General features: G+C 37.7%; 1 protein-coding gene across 6 annotated transcripts in view; it reads right to left on the bottom strand.

Moving 5' to 3' along the window:
* The window catches only part of CA1 (carbonic anhydrase I), a 51,261-nt gene that overhangs the window by 6,867 nt on the left and 24,150 nt on the right, over positions 1–20,244 (bottom strand). Inside the window, exons 2-6 of one of the 6 annotated variants that reach the window (XM_011937101.1) lie at positions 16,254–16,307; positions 14,327–14,401; positions 6,270–6,330; positions 3,027–3,224; positions 1,721–1,839 (exon numbers count right to left, since the gene is read on the bottom strand). In XM_011937101.1, coding sequence (XP_011792491.1) covers positions 1,721–1,839; positions 3,027–3,224; positions 6,270–6,306 — 354 coding nt within the window. In that variant the 5' untranslated portion in view covers positions 6,307–6,330; positions 14,327–14,401; positions 16,254–16,307. Of the gene's footprint in view, positions 1–1,720; positions 1,840–3,026; positions 3,225–6,269; positions 6,385–14,326; positions 14,402–16,253; positions 16,308–20,244 lie in introns of those variants that run through there. The other 5 variants (XM_011937100.1, XM_011937099.1, XM_011937098.1 and 2 more) reach the window with 5 other exon arrangements.

Genomic DNA, 20,244 nt, shown 5'->3' with positions numbered 1-20,244 from the left:
AATCACAATAATTTATGCCTACACTTCCCTGCTTGAAAAGGGCTTGCTTGTGTCTCTATGGAAATGTTAAGTAACATTTATTCAGCACATGCAACATGAAAGGTGCTGGTCTAAGTGTGCTCTGTATGGGTTTACTCTTTTCATGCTGTTAACAATCATTGAGATGAACACTAATGTTATATTATCTAGATTCTCTACATAGGAATATTGGAACGTAGAGTGATACATTTGAAGTTGTACAGCTAGTAAGTGGTCGAGCTTTGACTCAAACCCTGGCAGTCAGCTGGGTACTTGCATTCTTAAGCAACAGGCTGCACTGCCTCTCAAATCTAGTGTCTTATAGGTATCCCAAGAAGGTTTATTGAATTGAATTTAATCACATGCTAAACTTTGTGGCTAAGTGTCTCTCATATCTAGCATGGGTTATATTGATTTTTCTCAATTTAGATGAGTCACTAATTTAGTTTTCTTGGATACTACCAACTGTCTTTCCAAAAAGATAATACTAATTTAGGCTGTTAGTCCATTTAATTTTAATCTATCTTCAATTTTATGGAGGAGAAAATCCAATTAACAGATTCTTGCAGCATTGAAAGGTGCTAGTCATGCTTTATAACACAAGGTAAAGCAAGTTTTATTTGTACACAATCGCCGATATTCTATCAGAATAAAAGATACATATACTTTGTAATTTGGCAATCTGCCCTGTAAAAATCTATCCTACATAATTACTTTCACTAGCACTTTTACTTTCACTTTCACTATATATGTACAGATACATTTACTGAAGCATTTTTTTAATAAAAGGAAAAGAAACCAATTAAACAAAAATTGTATGTTGTGATTGTTCATCAATAGAAGGCAGTTAAATAAATTATGATGTATTCACCCAAATGAAATACTATGCAGAAAGTAACAAAGTGAGGTGGAATTCAGTCTTCTGATTTAAAAAAAGTATCATGATAAATGGGTAAATAGAAAAAAGCAGGTTGCAAAATTATGTATATTATAGAATTCATTTTGATTAAAGGAAAATTAAAAAGTCAACCTGCATATATGGGTACACATGTATTATATAATTCACACATCTAAAGTAAAGAGCAAAATTTTTCCCATTTTAATCTCCCAGATCCTCTGTTCACAGTTTGGTGTACATGTCTCCAATGTTTCTTTGGATATACAGATAATAATGTCCTGAAATAAGTCACAAATTCCATGTGAGAGCAGTTGAAGAGCCAGGGAAGCTAAGACCCTCATCTAGGTGTATGCTGTTCTCTGTGACCATTGCTATGGTTGAATTTGAGCTCTTAGTAGAGTCTCATTGAATTGTCCCAGCTTGGTCACAACCATACCGCTGGTGTGTCCAAACTTGAACATTTAAATAAAGAGGAAATGGTGGTGTGTTCCATTTCGGGTTAGAGCTTTAAAGGAGAGCAGTGTCACCCTTTGAAGCTAGCTATGGTATCAAGGTAACAGTTTTTGAGGCATTCTCAGGGAAAGGTGAATCTTGGACTCAGGAGTTTAGCTGCCTCTTTCCACATGAAAAATTTCCCTCTCTTGCCAAATATTATGTGTCTGTGCTTGATTTTAATGGAACCTGGGAGTTCATTACTGGAATACTCATTCCTTTGGAGTTGTTATGATGTTGTTTTAGGAGAGCAGGGAGAAGCTGCTTCTGGGAGTACTCTCAGGGTAATTATCTCTCACTAAATTACATTACCTCGCTAGAATATTTCACTCCATCCACTGTATGTTCGGAACCATACTCATTTGTACTGCCCCAGTGAAAATGGAACTGAAAGAGCCTATAGCTGTCAGAGAGAGGACCACCTTTCAGCACTGGAAGAAAAGGGAACCAATTGTTAGTCTGATGCTCCGCAAACTCTAGCTTATCTTTGCATTTAATATAAACCAACACTAAATTGTGTTGACTAGAAGTGAAAACAAACATTAGTGCCTAAACTCTCATCTTGTTTTACCCCACATCCACGAGGATGACAGTCATACGTATGGTACATCCCTGACTGTGGCACTGATGAGATATTCCATGAGTTATATACATTTCCCTGCACACGAGCTATAATTTTACCTATTTCTAACTCCTAGAAGGCATATTGCAAGGTGAGTGAATTATATCATTACAGGGCTGTCCTTGAATCTCCTTTTATTTGCAAGTTTATTCCTTCATTCTTTCAACAAAGACAATATGCATCAAAAATCTTTAGTAGTTTATTTTGAGTAATGAACCATTCATCACCTACTCTGCAACTGATGAAGACACAACAGTGTATCTTGACAGCTTTGTTGAGAATCCTTGGCCAAGGACCAAGAGAGAGTACCAGTGGGGCAGTGGGGCACTTTTAAAACTTTGTTTGGAGAGCCTATCCAATGATAATGTCAGTTAAATGCACATAATACCAGACCTAATCTAATATTAATAATGGACATAGCCCCAAGGTACTTAAAATTTAGGTCTCAGAAACTCGTAAACAAGTTTAGCATTTTAAATCAGTAGAACTGTTTTATGGAATTGTCATTTAATAAAATATTCAATAAAGCTTCATGAAAAGCTAACTCTGTAACAAAATTTGTTCCAGATTCTGAGTATAAGGATAATTCAGTCACTGCTTTGTTTTTCTTTTCTACTGTGCTCATTCATCTTCATCCCAATTAGAAAATATTTTTCTTTTCAGTTATTATATTTGTAATGACTGGTTCACTAGACCTTTCTGGATAAACACTGTTTATTCAGAGAGAGTGAAGTGAGCACACAGATACTAGAATGACCAGAAGAGACGTGATGGTGACTTTGAGAAGAAAGACTGAAAATACAGAGCTGGGAATTCCAAAAATTGTCTTTACCACCTGGGCATTTTCCAGAAGTCCAAGATGCCTCACTAGATTACAGCAATGCTACACACAAGCACAAAAGACTTACAATGGGTATCATGTTTCTCGAGTACTAATTTTTAAACTTCCCTAGTAGACTGTAAGAAAAAAAATATCAGCAGGGTCTTTCAGCTCACCTGATCGGTTATCGGTGTCCTCAAAATTTACATGGAAGGAATGTCCCACATTGACAATTTCTTTGGCTGTGGCTGGGTTGTAGGAGACACTAATAGGTTTCAGAGAGGTGTCATGTTTGGTTTCACTGGTTTTAATATCAACAGGGGACTGGTTATTTCCATTGGCAATGGGATATAGCTTGCTCCATTGTTCAGGACCTACAAGGACAAACACGTGTAAAATCGATACTTTATCAAATGCTTGATTCCAAGTTTTAGGAGTGTAGTTACCTATTTGCTTATTAGATTAGGGTTTAAGTGTATTAAATGATATTCTGTTAAGATTAATAAAAATTCTGTGTTTGAAAATGTCCCTTTTCTTTCTTTCTTTTTTTTTTTTTTTTGACAGAGTCTTGCTCTGTCACCCAGGCTGCAGTGCAGTGATGTGCTCTTGGCTCACTGCGACCTCTGTGTCCCAAGCTCAAGCAATTCTCATGCCTCAGCTTCTCGAGTGGCTGGGATTACAGGCATGTGCCACCACACCTGGCCAATTTTTTTGTATTTTTAGTAGAGATAGGGTTTCATCATGATGTCCAGGCTGGTCTTGAACTCCTGACCTCAAGTGATCCACCTGCCTCGGTCTCCCAAAGTGCTGGGATTACAGACATGAGCCACTGCACCTGGTCTCTTTTCTATATTATACTATAAAATAGTGTATTTGTCAATACTACTAATATAGATCTATACTCATAGTATATAGGATTAGACTATACATATTTTATTATCAGCAATAGATTTCTAATACAAGCATACCTCATTTTATTGCATTTCACTTTATTGTGCTTTGCAGATATTGCATTTTTTACAAACTGAAGATTTGTAGCAATCTTGCATCAAGCAAGCCTATTAGGGGCATATTTTCAACAGCATGTGTTTACTTCACGTCTCTGTGTCACATTTTGGTAATTCTCACAATATTTTAAACTTTTTAATTGTTCATATATCTATCATTGTGATCTTTGATGTTACTATTGTAATAGTGTTGTGACACCATAAACCATGTCCAAGTAAGATGATGAACTTAATCTGTAAATGTTGTGTGTGTTTTAACTACTTTACTGACTGGCTGTTCCCCATCTCTCTCCCTCTCTATAAGTCTTCCTATTCCCTGAGACAACAATATTGAAATTAATCTGATTAATAACCCTACAATGACCTGTAAGTATTCCAGTAAGAGGAAGAGTCACATGTTTCTCACTTTAAATCAAAAGCTAGAAATGATTAAGCCCAGTGAGGAAGGCATGTCAAGAGTTGAGATAGGCCAAAAAGTAGACTTTTTGTGCCAGTTAGCCAAGTTGTGAATGCAAAAGAAAAGTTCCTGGAGAAAATTAAAGGTGCTACACCAGTGCACGCACAAATGATAAGAAAGCAAAGAAGTATTATTGCTGATATGGAAAAAGTTTGAGTAGTCTGGATAGAAGATCAAACCAACAACCACATTCCCTTAAGCCACATCCTAATTAGACAAGGTTACAGCTCTCTTTAATTCTGTGAAGGCTTAGAAAGGCAAAGAAGCTGCAGAAGAAAAGTTAGAAGCTAGTGGAGTTTGGTTCATGAGATATAAAGAAAGATGCCATCTCCATAACATGAAAGTGCGAGGTGAAGTGGCAAGTGCTGATACAGAAGCTGCAGACAGTTATGCAGAAGATCTAGCTAAGATAACCAATGAAGGTGACTACACTAAACAACAGATTTTCAGAGTAGACAAAACAGCCTTCTGTTGGAAGAAGATAGCATCTAAGACTTTCATAGCTAGAGAGGAGAAGTCAATGCATGGTTTCAAAGTTTTAAAAAACAGCCTCACTTTTTGTTAGGGTCAAATGCAGTTGTTGACTTTAAGTTGAAGCCAGCACTCATTTAGTATTCTGAAAATCCTAGGACTGTTAAGAATTATGCTCAATCTACTCTGCCTGTGCTCTCTAAAAGGAACAATAAAGCCTGAATGACAGCACATCTGTTCACAGCCTGGTTTACTGAATATTTTGAAGCCCACTGTTGAGCTCTACTCCTCTGTAAAAGAAGATTCCTTTCAAAATATCACTGCTCATTGACAATGCACCTGGTCATCCAGGAGCTCTGATGGAGATGTACAAGGAGATTGATGTTATGTTTATGCCTGCTAACACAGCATCTATTCTGCCGTCTATGGATCAAGGAAAAATTTCAACTTTCAAATCTTGTTTAAGAATACATTTTGTAAGGCTGTAGTTCCCATAGATAATACTTTTTTTATGATGGATCTGAGTAAAGGAAATTGAAGTTGTCTAGAAAGGATTCACCATTCTGCATGAACATTCATAATTCATGGGAGAAGGTCAAGTTATCAACATTAATAGGAGTTTGGAAGAAGTTGATTCCAAAGTCATGGATAACTTTGAGCCTTCCCAACCTTCAGCAACCACCACCTGATCAGTCAGCAGTCATCCACATTGAGGCAAGACCTCCTCCATCAAAAAGATTAATACTTGGCTAGGCATGGTGGCTCACACCTGTAATCCCAGCACTTTGGGAGGCCAAGGAGGGTGGATTATGAGGTCAGGGGATAGAGACCATCATGGATAACATGGTGGAACCCCATCTCTACTAAAAATACAAAAAAAATTAGCTAGGCGTGGTGGTGGGCGCCTGTAGTCCCAGCTACTCAGGAGGCTGAGGCAGGAGAATCATTTGAACCTGCGAGGCGGAGGTTGCCGTGAGCCTAGATCGTGCCATTGCACTCTAGCCTGGGCGACAGAGTGAGACTCTGACTCAAAGAAAAAAAACATTAATACTTCTGAAGGCTCAGATGATCACTAGCATATTTTAGCAATAAAGTATTTTTAATTAAGGTATGTATATTTTTTAGACATAATGCTATTGCACACAATAGACAACAGCATAGTGTAAGCATAACTTTTAAATGCCCTGGAAAACTCCAAATTTTATGTGACTTGCTTTCTTGTGATATTTGCTTAATGATAGGCGTCTGAACCTGAACCTGCAGTATCTCTGAGGTATGCCTGTACATATATCAAACATATTTTGTAGTCAGTCATGCCCCAAAAGACAATGCTAAGAATGCATGCAAAGATAGTATAATTATTTAAAGCAGGCAGTTCAACAATTAACCTATGGCTGTACTGTTATTTTAAATGCTTAATATCTCCTCTGTTGGAAATGGAAAGAAGCTATCATTTTGATCTATATAAACAGGAGAACTCTTACCATTTTTGTCATCATATCCCCAGTCTGGACTTGCCATTATCTTCTACTGAGTTTTCTTTTTCTGAAAACAAAAATAATACCTGGAATAACTAACTGCAACTGTGCGTGCAGGAGACGCCTTAAATCCCTGCTTGGGCATTTTTATAGAAACTTATTTGCCCTTAATAGGCCATTATTTCATCATCTCTGCTTATCAGGAAGTACATATATCTAAAAAAGGTGTTGTAAAAAATTCTACAAGGGCTATGTTAGTTTCAATTGCTTTATTTTCCTATATTGTAAAAGAGAATCATCAAATCCTAGATTTTATAAAGCCAAGTCCTGTTTCCTCACGTTAGTAGAAGATATGGCTTAATATTATCATATATAATTCTTCAGATTTTCTAAATGAAAAATACTTGTACACTTAAGATTTCCAACTCTACCTTTGTTAGTTACTTAAGCAATACAAGCAAAAGTAATTTATCAGGAGAATAATTTGTGTGTTTACAGGCTGATCTGAACTAGTATCATAATGTTAATTTAAAATCAGATAATTAAATTACTTATCATTTGTAATATATGTTATTTATAATGGTACATTTTATAGATGTACAGGGTAAGAATAAAGTTCATTTTGGAGCAATACTGGAATTCATAAATGGAGAAGATTTTATTAATATTAAAGTTAAATATGGCCCAATATTTATTTGATACATCAAATAGGTGTACTAGAATGCAAGTCTTCTTTTTTAATAGTTCTATATAATTTATAAACCTCTTTCTTATTATTTTATTTCACCATCACACATACATACAAATCCTATATAGTAAGAATTAGCATTTTGTAATTGAGAGATGTTGAGGTACTTTGTCATAACTAGCAACAAGCCAAGAAGCCAAGACTTCAGCTTCCTAATCCAGTTGCCTTCTTCACTTACCTCCACCAAATGCCACAATTAATTCCCCTCCTATGCTCACAATACTCTTAAGTCCAAGTTAAGCCTGGACCAAGATGAAAACTGATGCCCACTGAATGATGAGAAGGTACACAGGACTTTTCAGGAAGGCAAAGAAAACTGATTAGAATGTGCCAGACTCTGACCAGTTCTACATATTCAAAGTTCTAAACATGCTCAGAGAAAAGTCAACCAGAAAAATAAGCTTCCATAGTGATGCTTTTTTCATGCCATGATAGTCATTCCTCCTTTCACACTGTAAGAATTGTCTGAGCTGCTGCAACCCTTGAAAGAAGAGAGGGATCAGGGCAATTTTCACCAAGGCTGACTGGAGACACGTTGTTTGCTCCTTTGCAGTTAACGATGGTGCATTGTCTTATATGCAGAGTGGGCTGTGGTCATGAACATCCACAGAGTGAGAAGAGACCCAAGCTCCCATTCTATGGCTTCAGTAAGCATAAGAAGATATTGTTTAAAAGGGATTTTTTTTTCAAAGTACTGTTTATTGAAGGCCCAATAGGGATCAACTGCTGTGCTAAAAACTTTATGTGCATCAACTTATTTAATTCTTATTATAACAAAATTGGGCATTAAAATCTGTGTTTTCGGATGAGATGGGAGGATCTCTTGAGCCTACGAGTTCCAGACCAGCCTGGGCAACATAGTGATATCCTGTTTCTGGAAAAAAAAAAAAAAATTGTGTTTTACATTAAAAAAAATTGAGGCTTACAGAGGTGAAGACACCTCCTCAGGATTACAAAGCTTGCAAGTGGCTATTTATATCCCATAAGCCTAGGGTTTAAACCTAGATCTGTCTAATTCCAAAGCTAATACATTTTCTCAACCTTCCACTGTCAACAATTGTCCACTGACCTCCAGTTGATTCTATTTTCTGGAGGATTGGATTAGGTGATGTAGCTTGGTTTGGCTCAAGATGACCCAGACTCAGGCTTCCTCCTTGGGCTTACTTCATTCTGGAAGCTCATGGAGTGACAGGAGCAGGTTACCCTTTGCCAGGTAATTTGCTTCCTAATATTGTATACTTTGTGAAAAGTAACTTTAGCTTGAACTGCTCTATTAATCAACAAATTTGAAAAACAGCAACCCCCTTTCATTACATGATTATGTGATGATTTGTTACATGAATGCTTTGACATCCATATGGAATGGTAATTTATTTAAAGTTTTAGGTACAGAATGACACTGGACCCTAACCATTATCACCTTTTATTTTATTATGTACCCAGGGTGTGCTAGTGTACTGCCTCAGGCAGAAAATTATATAGAGAAAGGATATAAAGTTTAACGAGCCTTTATGAGTCCAAACACCCTTCCCATTTACCTTTATCCCTCTTTTTCTGATTACAAATTTTGCTTCTCCCAGCTGAATCTATGCCAAATTCAAAACGTTTAATTTTGTATTCACTTCACTTTCACCAACAGTCTCCTCCCAGTATACTTTTCCAGGATGATCTTTGGGCTACTTTTGCCTACCAAGAAGGAGTTTAAGCTACACAGCCTTTGCTTTTCTAAACTAAAAAAAAAAATATATATATATATATGTATATATACACTTTTAAATTATATATATAATTTAAATTTATATATAATTAAATTATATTATATATAATGTGTAGTATATAATATAATTTAAATTTATACATATATAATATATATTAGATTATTACATTTATTTATTAACACCAATTAATTTCACCTAAAGATTTTTTAGTACCCTAAAATGTGTTTCAAAAAAGCATTTCTTCAGTGTTTTTAAGTATATATTTAAGTCAGTTTTAAATTATATTTAAGAGCCTTAGTATTTTTTATTTTAACTTTGGTTCTTCTAGTTCCTTTGATACTTTTCATCTAATTTTTACTTTAATATTTTAAAATCAAAAACATGAACTCTTCTGGAAGCAAATAAATTATGGTGAGTTTCAAATTTAAATTTGTACTTAGAAAATAACTCTCTGGTATAAAAGGAACAAAAAGTGAAAAAAAGTGTCATCCATGCCTAGTTATGGGCGACATCTGCTAAATGCCACTGAAAGGAAAAATCCACACCTTGGCGGGACCAAATTCCAAAAAGCCATAGCTGTTCTACAATGCTTAGAGTTCCACAACAATAAGTGGCTTTCCTGGGATTCATATTTTCCCTAAAATGAGGAAATACATATTGTGAAAATAAGTGGCATTGTTGACTATTAAATTAGGCCTGGCTCTCACATTTCTTCCTAAATTCCCTGCCCCTCCAGAAATGGTATCATTTGGGGTGGCAAGATAAATCTTATTTCCAGTGGAGAAGTGGGTCATGGAAAATGGTAATATTAGCCTAGACATTTCTGCATTGAGACAACTAGACATTCTGATTAATCAACTGAAGTGGCAGGATGGGTTATCTGGATTTCACAGTTATCGTTTTCTCTCAGTTGGGCTTTCTCTCATCAGTAACAAAGCTGTGTTGGTAACTTTATTCCTTCCAGTGTTTGTATTTGTCTCCATCCATACCGAGCTTGTTCCCATTTTAGGACCTTTGTGCTTGCTGTCCTACTGTCTAGGTTGCTCTGTACCCAGACCTTTGTACAGCCTCAGATATCTCCTGCTTAGATATGACTTTCCTGAACTCCAAATTCACATGTCCCCCTTTTCCCAGTCACTCCATTATATCATTCTGTCTTACTTCTTTTATAGCATTTGTCGCATCTTGAAATTATCTTGCTTGTATTATGAAATTAATTTACTTAATGTCTATAACCATCTCTAAAGTGGCATCTCTATGATATGATAAAACCTTGATCATTTTTTTTCACCACCGTATTCTCTTCACCTATAACATGCCTGGAAAACAGTGGTACTCAATAGACACTTATAGAGAGGATAATTAAATGGTCATTTTAAATTTAAACTATTGTATATTTTTAAAGATATAGAAGAACAGAATGTTTATCAGGGACTATGCTTACCCAAGTGCACTGATCTGAACTCAGGTTCTGTGCTACATTGATATCTGGGCATGTGAATGAGCTTTGCTATACTCATGTTTGTTTTTGGATTAAGGAAAAAGCCTTTCCCCTCTCAGTTCTATTAATGGGAGGAATGAAGTGACCCGTCTGTGTCTGTCAGTCATTAAGTCATTACTGGGAGAATGAAAACACTGATCTTTGTAAGTGTCAAGTTTTTGACACATTGTAAGTGTCAAAATCTAACTCTTCAAATATAGTTTGAACTTTTGACATATAAATTTCAAAAATCCATCACTCTTATGGCTTTTATTACTGTAACTAAAGAAAAGTTTCAACCTTTTATTTCCTGTCTTAGAACATTTTATTTTTAATGCAGTTGTTAAATCTGCTAATGAGTGATTTTTATTAACAACCAAGTCAACTCCCTTTTGTAATCATTTTAATACATGCATAGAGGCATTCACAATGTCTTACAATTTCATGTTTTTGAAAGTATTAAGTTTTAAGTATATCTCATTGACTGTCATGCTTACTGAAATTACTGGCTAGAAAGACACACACATTCAGAGAATGTCTTGTGAACTTTTACGCTAATAATTAGGAATCTCTTCTACTGCATGAAGGATAACTTGGGCAAGTTAATAGTACTACCCCCAAATTTATTTTTAAAATTGAAAATATACTATTGTATCTTATCTTCTATAACTATTTGGGAAACAAATGAGTCTTTATAGAACAGATGATGACACTATTAAGTAACATTTTCCACCTAAAAAGAAAATAACATGCATTAATGATTTGTAAATCATAAACTTCTGCCAGACATTGTGGCTCGTGCCTGTAATCCCAGCACCTTGGGAAGCTGAAGCAGGTGGATCACCTGAGGTCAGGAGTTTGAGACCAGCCTGGCCAACATGATGAAACCCCATCTCTACTGAAAATACAAAAAATTAGCCAGGTGTAGTGGTGGGCACCTGTAATCCCAGCTACCTGGGAGGCTGAGATAGGAGAATCACTTGAACCCAGGAGCCAGAGGTTGCAGTGAGCCAAGACTGTGCCGCTGCCCTCCAGCCTGGGCAACAAGAGTGAAACTCCATCTCTAAATAAATAAATAGGAAAATTCTGCACTAATATAAATGATCAACGTAAGCCTCAAAAAAAAAAAAAAAAGAGTTTGATTTTAACTCTCAGGCAAATAGATGACGATATAAAACAAAATAGTTCAAATATTGCATGTGGCCTGAAATTCAAACACTTGCTTCATAGATACCTGTTTGCTGTATATTAGACTAAGTCCTACATGTAAATATGAAAAAAGATAAGTTCTCAAGTGTAAATATTAAGTGAGGTGAAGTCAGTTTTATTAGTTACCTTGTAACATCCTTCACGCATCTGTTTGGGGGTTCCAGCTGCCTAAAATCTTTTTAAGATTAAAAAACAAGTCTTCTTACTCCTGAAATCAGCTTTGTTAGCTCTCAAATCCTTTTATCAAAGACTAGATTGCTAAAATACATTTGTAACGACGTGTCTTTTCTTAATCCAGTGGGTTCCCAATGTGTGGTTTGTAAATTACCTGCTTCAAAGTCACCTGAAGTGATATTAAAATACAATGTGTGTGTCTCAACCAATCCTTTATTTTTGTGAATGGCCTTGGCCAGTTTAGACGATCAACAAATAAGCTCTTTTAGTAAGTATTGGTAGCTTTGTTAGAGGTATCTGGGAGTTAGATGACTCCACCCCCACAATCTAATTACCAAGAGGTACATTTCAGTGAAAACAAGTCTTCAACAATCAAATTTCCCAAGTGTACATGTGTTATAAGCAAACAGCCAGAAAGTAGTCATATGACTTGCCTGTTGTTTCAGGTGGGCTGGCTGCAAGTGAGGCTCACCAACGAGCACCTTGCACGAAAAGCTCACTCCAAGCAGATGTCAGTGACATCAAGACCTCTTTTGGGTCAGGCAGCTGGGTTCAGTGGGGCTTAGACCTCACAAGCTCCATCAATGGCATTTGAGTGCTGGGCATTTGAGTGCTGAGAACCACTCCTATACAAGACATTTTCTGGGTGCAGAAAATTTTTCTTTCTCAGTTACTTCTCAGGTACTCTTGATACCACTAATTGTATAAAATTCTTTCTAACATCTTTTATAGTAAATAACAAAACTTCAGGTGTTGATTTCACTACAAATAACTAAGTAGCCACCTCTGAAGAGGGCAGGTCCTGATTAGGACACTATCAAGCATTCCTATTAGGCATTAGATTATATGAACAAAAGTTATTTATACTGAAGTGATGTATAATTATAACACTACTGAATCAAAATCTCTGCATGCAAGACCTGGGAATCTATGTTTTTAACAAATATTTCCAGGTAATATTTTAAAAACATATTTGTAGACTTTTACACACATTTTTAAAAATCCTAAATGCTGTTTTCTTGACTTACTTTCTCCTTTAGGAAGAATACTGAATTAATATTCACTTCAACAGCCACTTCAAAAACTACTCACTGTTTTTCTAAATGAGATTTCTCCCCATAAAATTTCTTGAATTTTTAATGCTTTTACTAGTACCTAACTCCAGTGAAGAAATTTTTTTTCATTCATTTTTTGTGATGCCCTTTTATCTATTGAGTCGGTATGCTAAATACAGGGTGGTGACTTGCTCTGCAGTAGTTTTTAAATCAAATGCTCAAGTCAGAGCCGTGATTAAGTGAAGACAGGTACAATAACTAAATGTCTTCCAGTACTGGAAATACCAATTGTTGCATGCAGGAGATTGTCATTTTAATTTACTCTTATCTGATCTTTGTCTTAGTAGATCTATCAAAGAAAAGTGGCAAGAGCACTATTTGAACTAATGATTTGCAGAACGACTCATTACCCAAGGGCAGAGTTCACAGAAAACGTACATTACAGAGGTCTACCTTACTAATCTTAAAAGAGTAAACAAAGACATACAATGAAGATGATGTAATATCTATAATGCTCCTTTAGTCTCTAGACTGTCTTTTGCTTCACAGTTATTTTTAAGAATTAGTATTAACTGTAAAATTTTTTTCGTCTAACCCAATTTCTTTGAGTAATGCTATTTCTTTATGATAAACCTGGGTTAATAAGTATAAAATACCTAAAAATATTTTCTAAATGAGAATTAGTGATTCATGCACATAGCAGGTGCACAGTAAAAGATGGCTTTTATTTTTTACTGAGCGTGCTACTACTGATAGAAAACTGTGGGCTAGGGTTGAAACTGAAATGCAGCCAGGTGTTAAGGCGGACACAAGGCTATGTCTGAGCTTCCAAGGATTGGATGATGTACATTAGCTGATCAGCCTTGAAATCAAGGGACATAATCTGACCCCCTCATCCTGGAGTTTTTCTAATAAATGGGGAAGGAATAAAAGGAATGATTACAAGTGCTTTCTGATTTTTAAAAAATCTTTTTATTTTTAGCCTCTACACTAAGGACACAACAGGTGCTTTTAAAGAAAGAAATAGAAATAGTTTCCTTTTAGAGTAACCCAATAGAATGAGACCATTTTACTCCGGTAATTTCTTTACTCACATGATCTTAATGTATGACTTTTAAGAAGTTCGGAGGCTGAGAAAAACAAGTATCAGTATTTCCATTTCAACAGGAAGAAAGAGGCTTTTACAGATGAGAAAGTTAAGCCATTTGTCCAAAGTCAGATGAAAGTGTTAAAAGTGGAATGTCAAGTCTTTGAACTCTGGGTCAAGAATTCCTCCCACTATGGTAAATTATAAAATCAAACTAACAATAACTTTTTCATTACTTTTTACTTTATTATCACAAAAGAGTTTAGTCTTATGGGAAACTATTACCTCACAACATCATTGTAGTTTCCCTAAAACAGACCCTATAACTTTGGCTTGATTTTGGCCATGGGCACTGATGATGGGGTATAGACCATCATTATCTTCGGAGAGAATGCATGCTGCATGCTGTGGCTTTTGCATCTCCACAGCCAGCCTGCCCAGCCCACGAAGCTATCACATGCATCCCTACTGAGGCTCTTTCAGGGCCTACCATTCCCACATTTGTATGGAGAGACCAAGCTATTCGTGATCTATGCTTCCTGATTCCAGTGTAGCTGGTGAATGCATATCCTACATTTCCACAAAAATCTACTTTATTTCTTCCAGTCCTAGGTGTAAAGGATCAGCCCACAGGATGGAACAAAATAGATCCTCCTCCCTTCTATTTCTAGAATAGGAAGGAGAAAAAAGCAAAATTATTTATTAGGATCTTCACAGCAAAATTTCAGAAAAGAATCCTGTCCTCTTAGCTAAAGGCAAAATAGCAAGGTTTGAATGAAAGTCCTTCCTGATCCTGTTTCCTTTATGCAAAAGATTACTTGGGCAATTAATTTAGCTGGTCAAGGTCATGTCTTATTCTGAATTTCCTGTTTTACTTTCTAAATATTTTTTTTTCAAGCTGCTCCAGGCAAATGAGAGTTACCTAAACATATTAAATAAGCAGATTTCTAAGATGGGTTTATCTCTAAGTAAGTGAAGAATTTTCAGGCCTCTTAAAGATCTTTGATACCATGTAACTCTGTCCTCAGTGACTCCCACAGAAAGAGTGCAAGGCAGCTTCTCCTGTGGTTTCTTAGGGCTCTTTTATCTTCTGGAATCAGAAAACTCTGGAGAGGCTGCTTAGGCAACAGTTTTTAAGTGTGACTTGAAAGGCTCCGCATTTCAAAATCCCAGGGTTATGAGTGAAAAGGTGTTGAATGAAAGGTTCTTAATTACATCCCCTTGCACCTAGTTTATCTGGCCCGGTGATGGAGTTCCTTAATACGCAACACCTGGACATTGCCGTCGTCCTAATTCCTTTAAGACTGTCCCGGACTCTGCCTTTAACTAGTTGGTAAAGTTCCACACAGCCTTTGTGCAACTGCCTGAGGGTTGCAAAATGAGGGGATGACATGTTGGCAAGTGCCTCAGTTTTCCATCATCAGCCAGGAGGCAGCCAGAACCGGTCTGGTGAGAAAGAACTCCAGGAAAAACACCTCCCCAGGTTTGTGTCAATAACGCTTTTAAAATGGAGATCCAGAGAGTCCAAAGGAGTTCTTATGGGCCTCATAGACTAAGAACCAAGCTCAGTTAGAATGAAGCTTATTAATGTGAACTTCTTAGAATAAATAGGGCTGATTTTACACAGTGATTCGATCTGGGGAAGAGGAATTCTTGGCAATGCTCTCAATTCCTCCTGTTGGTAATTCCTAGGGGTGCTTGCTAGCCAGGGTTCACGTTCGATGTTCTTACAATGCAATCTTTTGTCGCTCCTATCTCAGGCTCCAAGAGACCTCATACAGTCCTCTGCAGAGCTGGACAGGATTTTACTGCGTGGTTGCTTGCAGCTGGCAACAGCTGTCACTACACTTTTTTATCCGCATTTATTTTTGTGTGTTAAGATTGTGTTTCTAGTCCTCCCCCAACTTCTGATACTATGCAAACAGTGCCAAATTGTTTGCTGGCGAACATGATATTATTAGTAAAGGCCAGTGGCTTCTTCCAAGGGAGCATTGACTGTTTACGTCGTGGCTTTATGTAGCCACTTCTGGGTATGGCACTCACTGTGCCATTTATTTTGGTTAATGTTTTTAAAAGACTCATTTTGACTTTAAAATCAGAGGTGGCAAATGAAACTTTGCTTAAGGATTCATGTCCCTAAAATGTAATATTGGAGTGGTAAGGAAAAAAGGAATCATCTTTTAGCAGCAGCTAGGTATAAGGTATAATGAAGTTTGCGGAAAAGAAAAATAGGGTTTATTTTATTAGATCCAATATTGACAGCACTGCCCTAGCATGATGGACATGCCTTCTGTATGAGATGAGTATGACATCCACTCAAAAAACAGCCCAGTGGGGAGAGAAATGCCAGCAATAATAGATGTGACCTTTTAGTGCCTTGGCCATTGGCATTGCCTGAGGGTAATCCTAGATCACCCATTTTTCCATTTGGATGTAGCTGAGACTGACAGGGCAGGTGTCCTGCCTAAAGCAACTGATTTACTGATTTACGAGCAGCTTTCAGTCTCCTTCCTACTTGCCTCTTCCAAAGTGAACTTGAAAATCCAATTCTTTTCACTACCTCTGCAGAAAACCTAGAGGCAAGCACAGGATTTATTCTTTGTTACTTGTAAGGCTGCTGTTGAAGTCATGCAAAGGTCGATGCTTAAATGACATACCATAAAGATTTTTAGTATTGTTATTAAACCCAGTAGGATTAAAATGCAGCTACTGACGAAAGACTTGAACTGCAGTGTCTAGATGAAGCTAATTTGAACACAACTTAATCCCCTCATCATAATATGAACAAGGAACAAAACAAATGGTACCGTGGCAGCTGGACACTGTCTCAGGCACCACAACTTCTGGTTGTTGAAATTAGCTATGGGTTGATTTTGTAACTCATAGTTACATATTACCATTAATGTCACCAACCTGTCTCGTTAAACACCAGGTCGGCACCCAACTCATTCAACCTAACCTCATGGGGTGGATGGAGAAAGTGTGTTTTGAACTCAATGACCCATGGCTTCTTAGGGTGTAAAACATGGACTAGACAGCACTGAGTGTGGGAGGGGAGAGAATCACATTTGGCCTCGCTACATGTTACAAGTGGTGCTTGCAGTATCCTGGCTCCCTCTGTCTACATCCTCAGCAGGAAAAGTGCTTAAAACCATTAGACGGGGCATAGCTTAGTTACATCCTGAATAGACATGTGTGAACCTGTCTTTTCTGGAAGCTAGATTTAGGTTAGCTTGAATGTCCAACCAATACCCGTATGCCTGCTTTCCATTCTGTCCTGTGCCATCTGGAGCAACTCAGCTCTCTGGACCTTAGCCCCAGTTTTCCAATCTGGACTGTGACCTTGCCTTTGACCTGTGGTTGGTCTTATATCATAGCCACTGACTGCTGCCTGTGTCAGGATGCATGCCCCTGCTCTGCCCATCGCCTTCCTGCTGGCTCAGCCCCCAGCTCCATTTTTTTTTTTTTTTAATTTGAGACATAGTCTCACTCTGTTGCCCAGGCTGGAGTGCAGTGGTGTGATCTCAGCTCACTGCAGCCTCTGCCTCCCAGATTCAAGCGATTCTCGTGCTTCAGCCTCCAAGTAGCTGGGACTACAGGCATGTGCCACCATGCTTGGCTAATTTTTGTATTTTTAGTAGAGACGGGGTTTTGCCAAGTTGGACAGACTGGTCACAAACTCAGCCTAGCTTCTAATCCAGGACCTCTTACACCATTCTGTTCCATGGTCTGATGCTGACCACTAGTTGAGTTCAGGCTCAAGTGACTGCTTAGACCACAGGCTGAGAGTTTAGGCCTGGGAAGAATACTGCGAGGCACCCAAGACCCAGAGGGGAGAGTACAGGCTGTTTTGAGCCAGAAACAAAGGTCACTGTGTGCTCTCCAGTGGTCAAAAATTTGAGCAGAAATATCTGGCTTAAATGGGAGAAAAGTGAAAGCAAGAAGAACATGAGCCATTAATCTTGTGCCACACGAATAACTAACATGAGGCTATAGACTTGCAACTCAGCTCACTTGGGTAGCATTTGCATCTTGAGTTTCTCACACATTGTGAAAAACCACCCAGGGATATTTTTATTTATGATCTTAATTTAATTTTGTTGGACGGGTACTATGTTCATGTGGTTTCAAATTCAAAGGTATAAAAGGGTACAAAATTCAAAAAATCTTCTCCTATTTTCCATTCCAGAGAAAACCAAAGTTATCAATTTATTTCATACATTTAAAGAGATATTGGATGCATATACATGGGCATAACTGCATGTATCATTTTGCTCTTTTAAAAAAATACAAATAATACACACTGTATACACTTTTTTTGTGCCTTACATTTCCCCCTTATACATTAGAATTTGGCCCTATTACTATACAAAGAGTAATTTTATTTTTCTTTTTGTTTTACATATTTTGTTTTACTTTTTCTCCTTAACCCATTATCTTGGAATTTGGCCATTATGCAAAGAGTATTTTTTTTTTTTTTTTGGCTTTGCAATGTTCTGTTTTATGGATTGCCACTGTTTATTTAGCCATTCCTCAATCAATGGACATTTAGGTTATTTCTCATTGTTATAAACAACGCTGAAATGAATGGTACATTTCCTTGTATATGGAGAGGACTGCTACTAGATACAGGAAAAGGGGTCTAGTAATATAAATACCTTGTAAATAAATACATAGATTTTTGTTCTTCTCAATGACTTCTCACTACTTAGATTCTAATAACTATCCTGACAGGGAGGGAAAGGTAATACATACTTTTTTTTTTCTTTTCATTTTTTGAGACAGAGTCTCACTCTGTCACCTAGGCTGCAGTACAGTGATGTGGATCTCAGCTCACTGCAACCTATGCCTCCCTGGTTCAAGAGATCTTCCCAGCTCAGCCTCCCGAGTATCTGGGATTACCGGCCTGTGCCACGCCCAGCTGATTTTTTTTTTTTTTGTATTTTTGGTAGGGACGGGGTTTCACCATGTTGGCCAGGCTAGTATCAAACTCCTGACCTTAAGTGATCCGCCCACCTCAGCCTCCCAAAGTGCTGGGATTATAGGCATGAGCTACTGTGCCTGGCCCATTTTTCTTTCTTTCTTTTTTTCTTTTTTTTTTAACATAAGGAAAAATGTATATAAAGAGAGGCAAAGGTGACAGCTTTCTTTAAAGGGAAAGTTGAATGGAAGGAAATTCATTTCTTAGATACACCCTGGAGTACCACTTTTTAGCAGAGAAGTCCATTCTTGCTTCCAGAAAAAGTGCTAAGACAAAATCTTGTTGGGATGATCTGTTTTTAGAGCTCTTTAAAAAAATACCTGTTTCCTCACATATATACAAAGTAAAGGAAAGCAAATAGCTTATAGAACAAGGATGACTTTTACATGATTGAGAGCAGATTCAAGGTGGAGTCACCAGTGGAAGTCACTGAGACAACAGAGAAGAGAGATCTTTCAAGGTGGCGAACCAGCTTCTGATTGAAGGGAGTGTGTGGTGGTGGGGAGGCAGGAGCAGTCTCATTGTCCTTATAAGTAGCTCTCCAGGACAGCTTTTGTGTTTGATGGTTTGATGTAAAGAGAGAAAACAAGTTTTGTGAGCACAGTCTTAAAACCAACGGAGCATACCTTAGTTACGTCCTGGAATAGACTTGTGTGAGCCTGTCTTTTCTGGAAGCTAGATTTAGGTTAGCTTGAATGTCCAACCTATACCTGTATGTCTGCTTTCCATTCTGTCCTGTGCCATCCAGAGCAACTCAGCTCCCTGGACCTTAGCCCCAGTCTTCCAACCTAGACTGTGACCTTGCATTTGATCTGTGGTTGGTCTTATATCACAGCCACTGACTGCTGCTTGTGTCAGGATGCCCCTGCTCTGCATGCCCCTGCTCTGCCCATTCCCTTCCTGCCAGCTCAGCCCAGCTTCTACTACAGGACCCTCTTATCTCACCCTGTTTTATGGCCTGATACTGGCCACTAGTTGAATTCAGGCTCAAGTGACTGCTTGGACCAGAGGCTGAGAGAAATGCAGCAAATCAGGGCACTGAGATCACTGATTACTGTGCGAGAAAAACTGTAGCTGCAAAGGAAGAACTGGTACACACGAACACTGAGAAACATCACCCCAAAATTGCTCTTCTCTAACTGAAATATGAAGATGAATATACAAAGAAAGAAACTTTAAAGCTTAGTGAGAAAGTAACCAAACATAACTGTGCACTTATTTTTTTATTTAAGAATTTAAAACAAATTTTTAAAAGACGAGGTCTTGCTCTGTCACCCACACTGGAGTGCAGTGGCACGACCACTGCAGCACCCAGGTCCTGGGCTCTAGTGATCCTCCTGCCTCAGCCTCCCGAGCAGCAGGGACTACAGGTACACACCACTATGTCTAGTTACCTTTTGTTTTCTTTTAGTAGAGACAGAGTCTTGCTATGTTGCTCAGGCTGGTCTTGAACTCCTGGGCTCCAGGAATCCTCTTGTCTCGGCCTCTCAAGTAGGGGCATTATAGGCATGAGCCACCATGCCTGGCCC

The sequence above is a fragment of the Colobus angolensis genome, unplaced genomic scaffold (assembly GCF_000951035.1).
Source record: "Colobus angolensis palliatus isolate OR3802 unplaced genomic scaffold, Cang.pa_1.0 Scaffold16, whole genome shotgun sequence".
Lineage (NCBI taxonomy): Eukaryota > Metazoa > Chordata > Mammalia > Primates > Cercopithecidae > Colobus > Colobus angolensis.
Note: the sequence above shows the minus strand (reverse complement) of the source record. Positions and strands in the feature narration are given on the sequence as shown.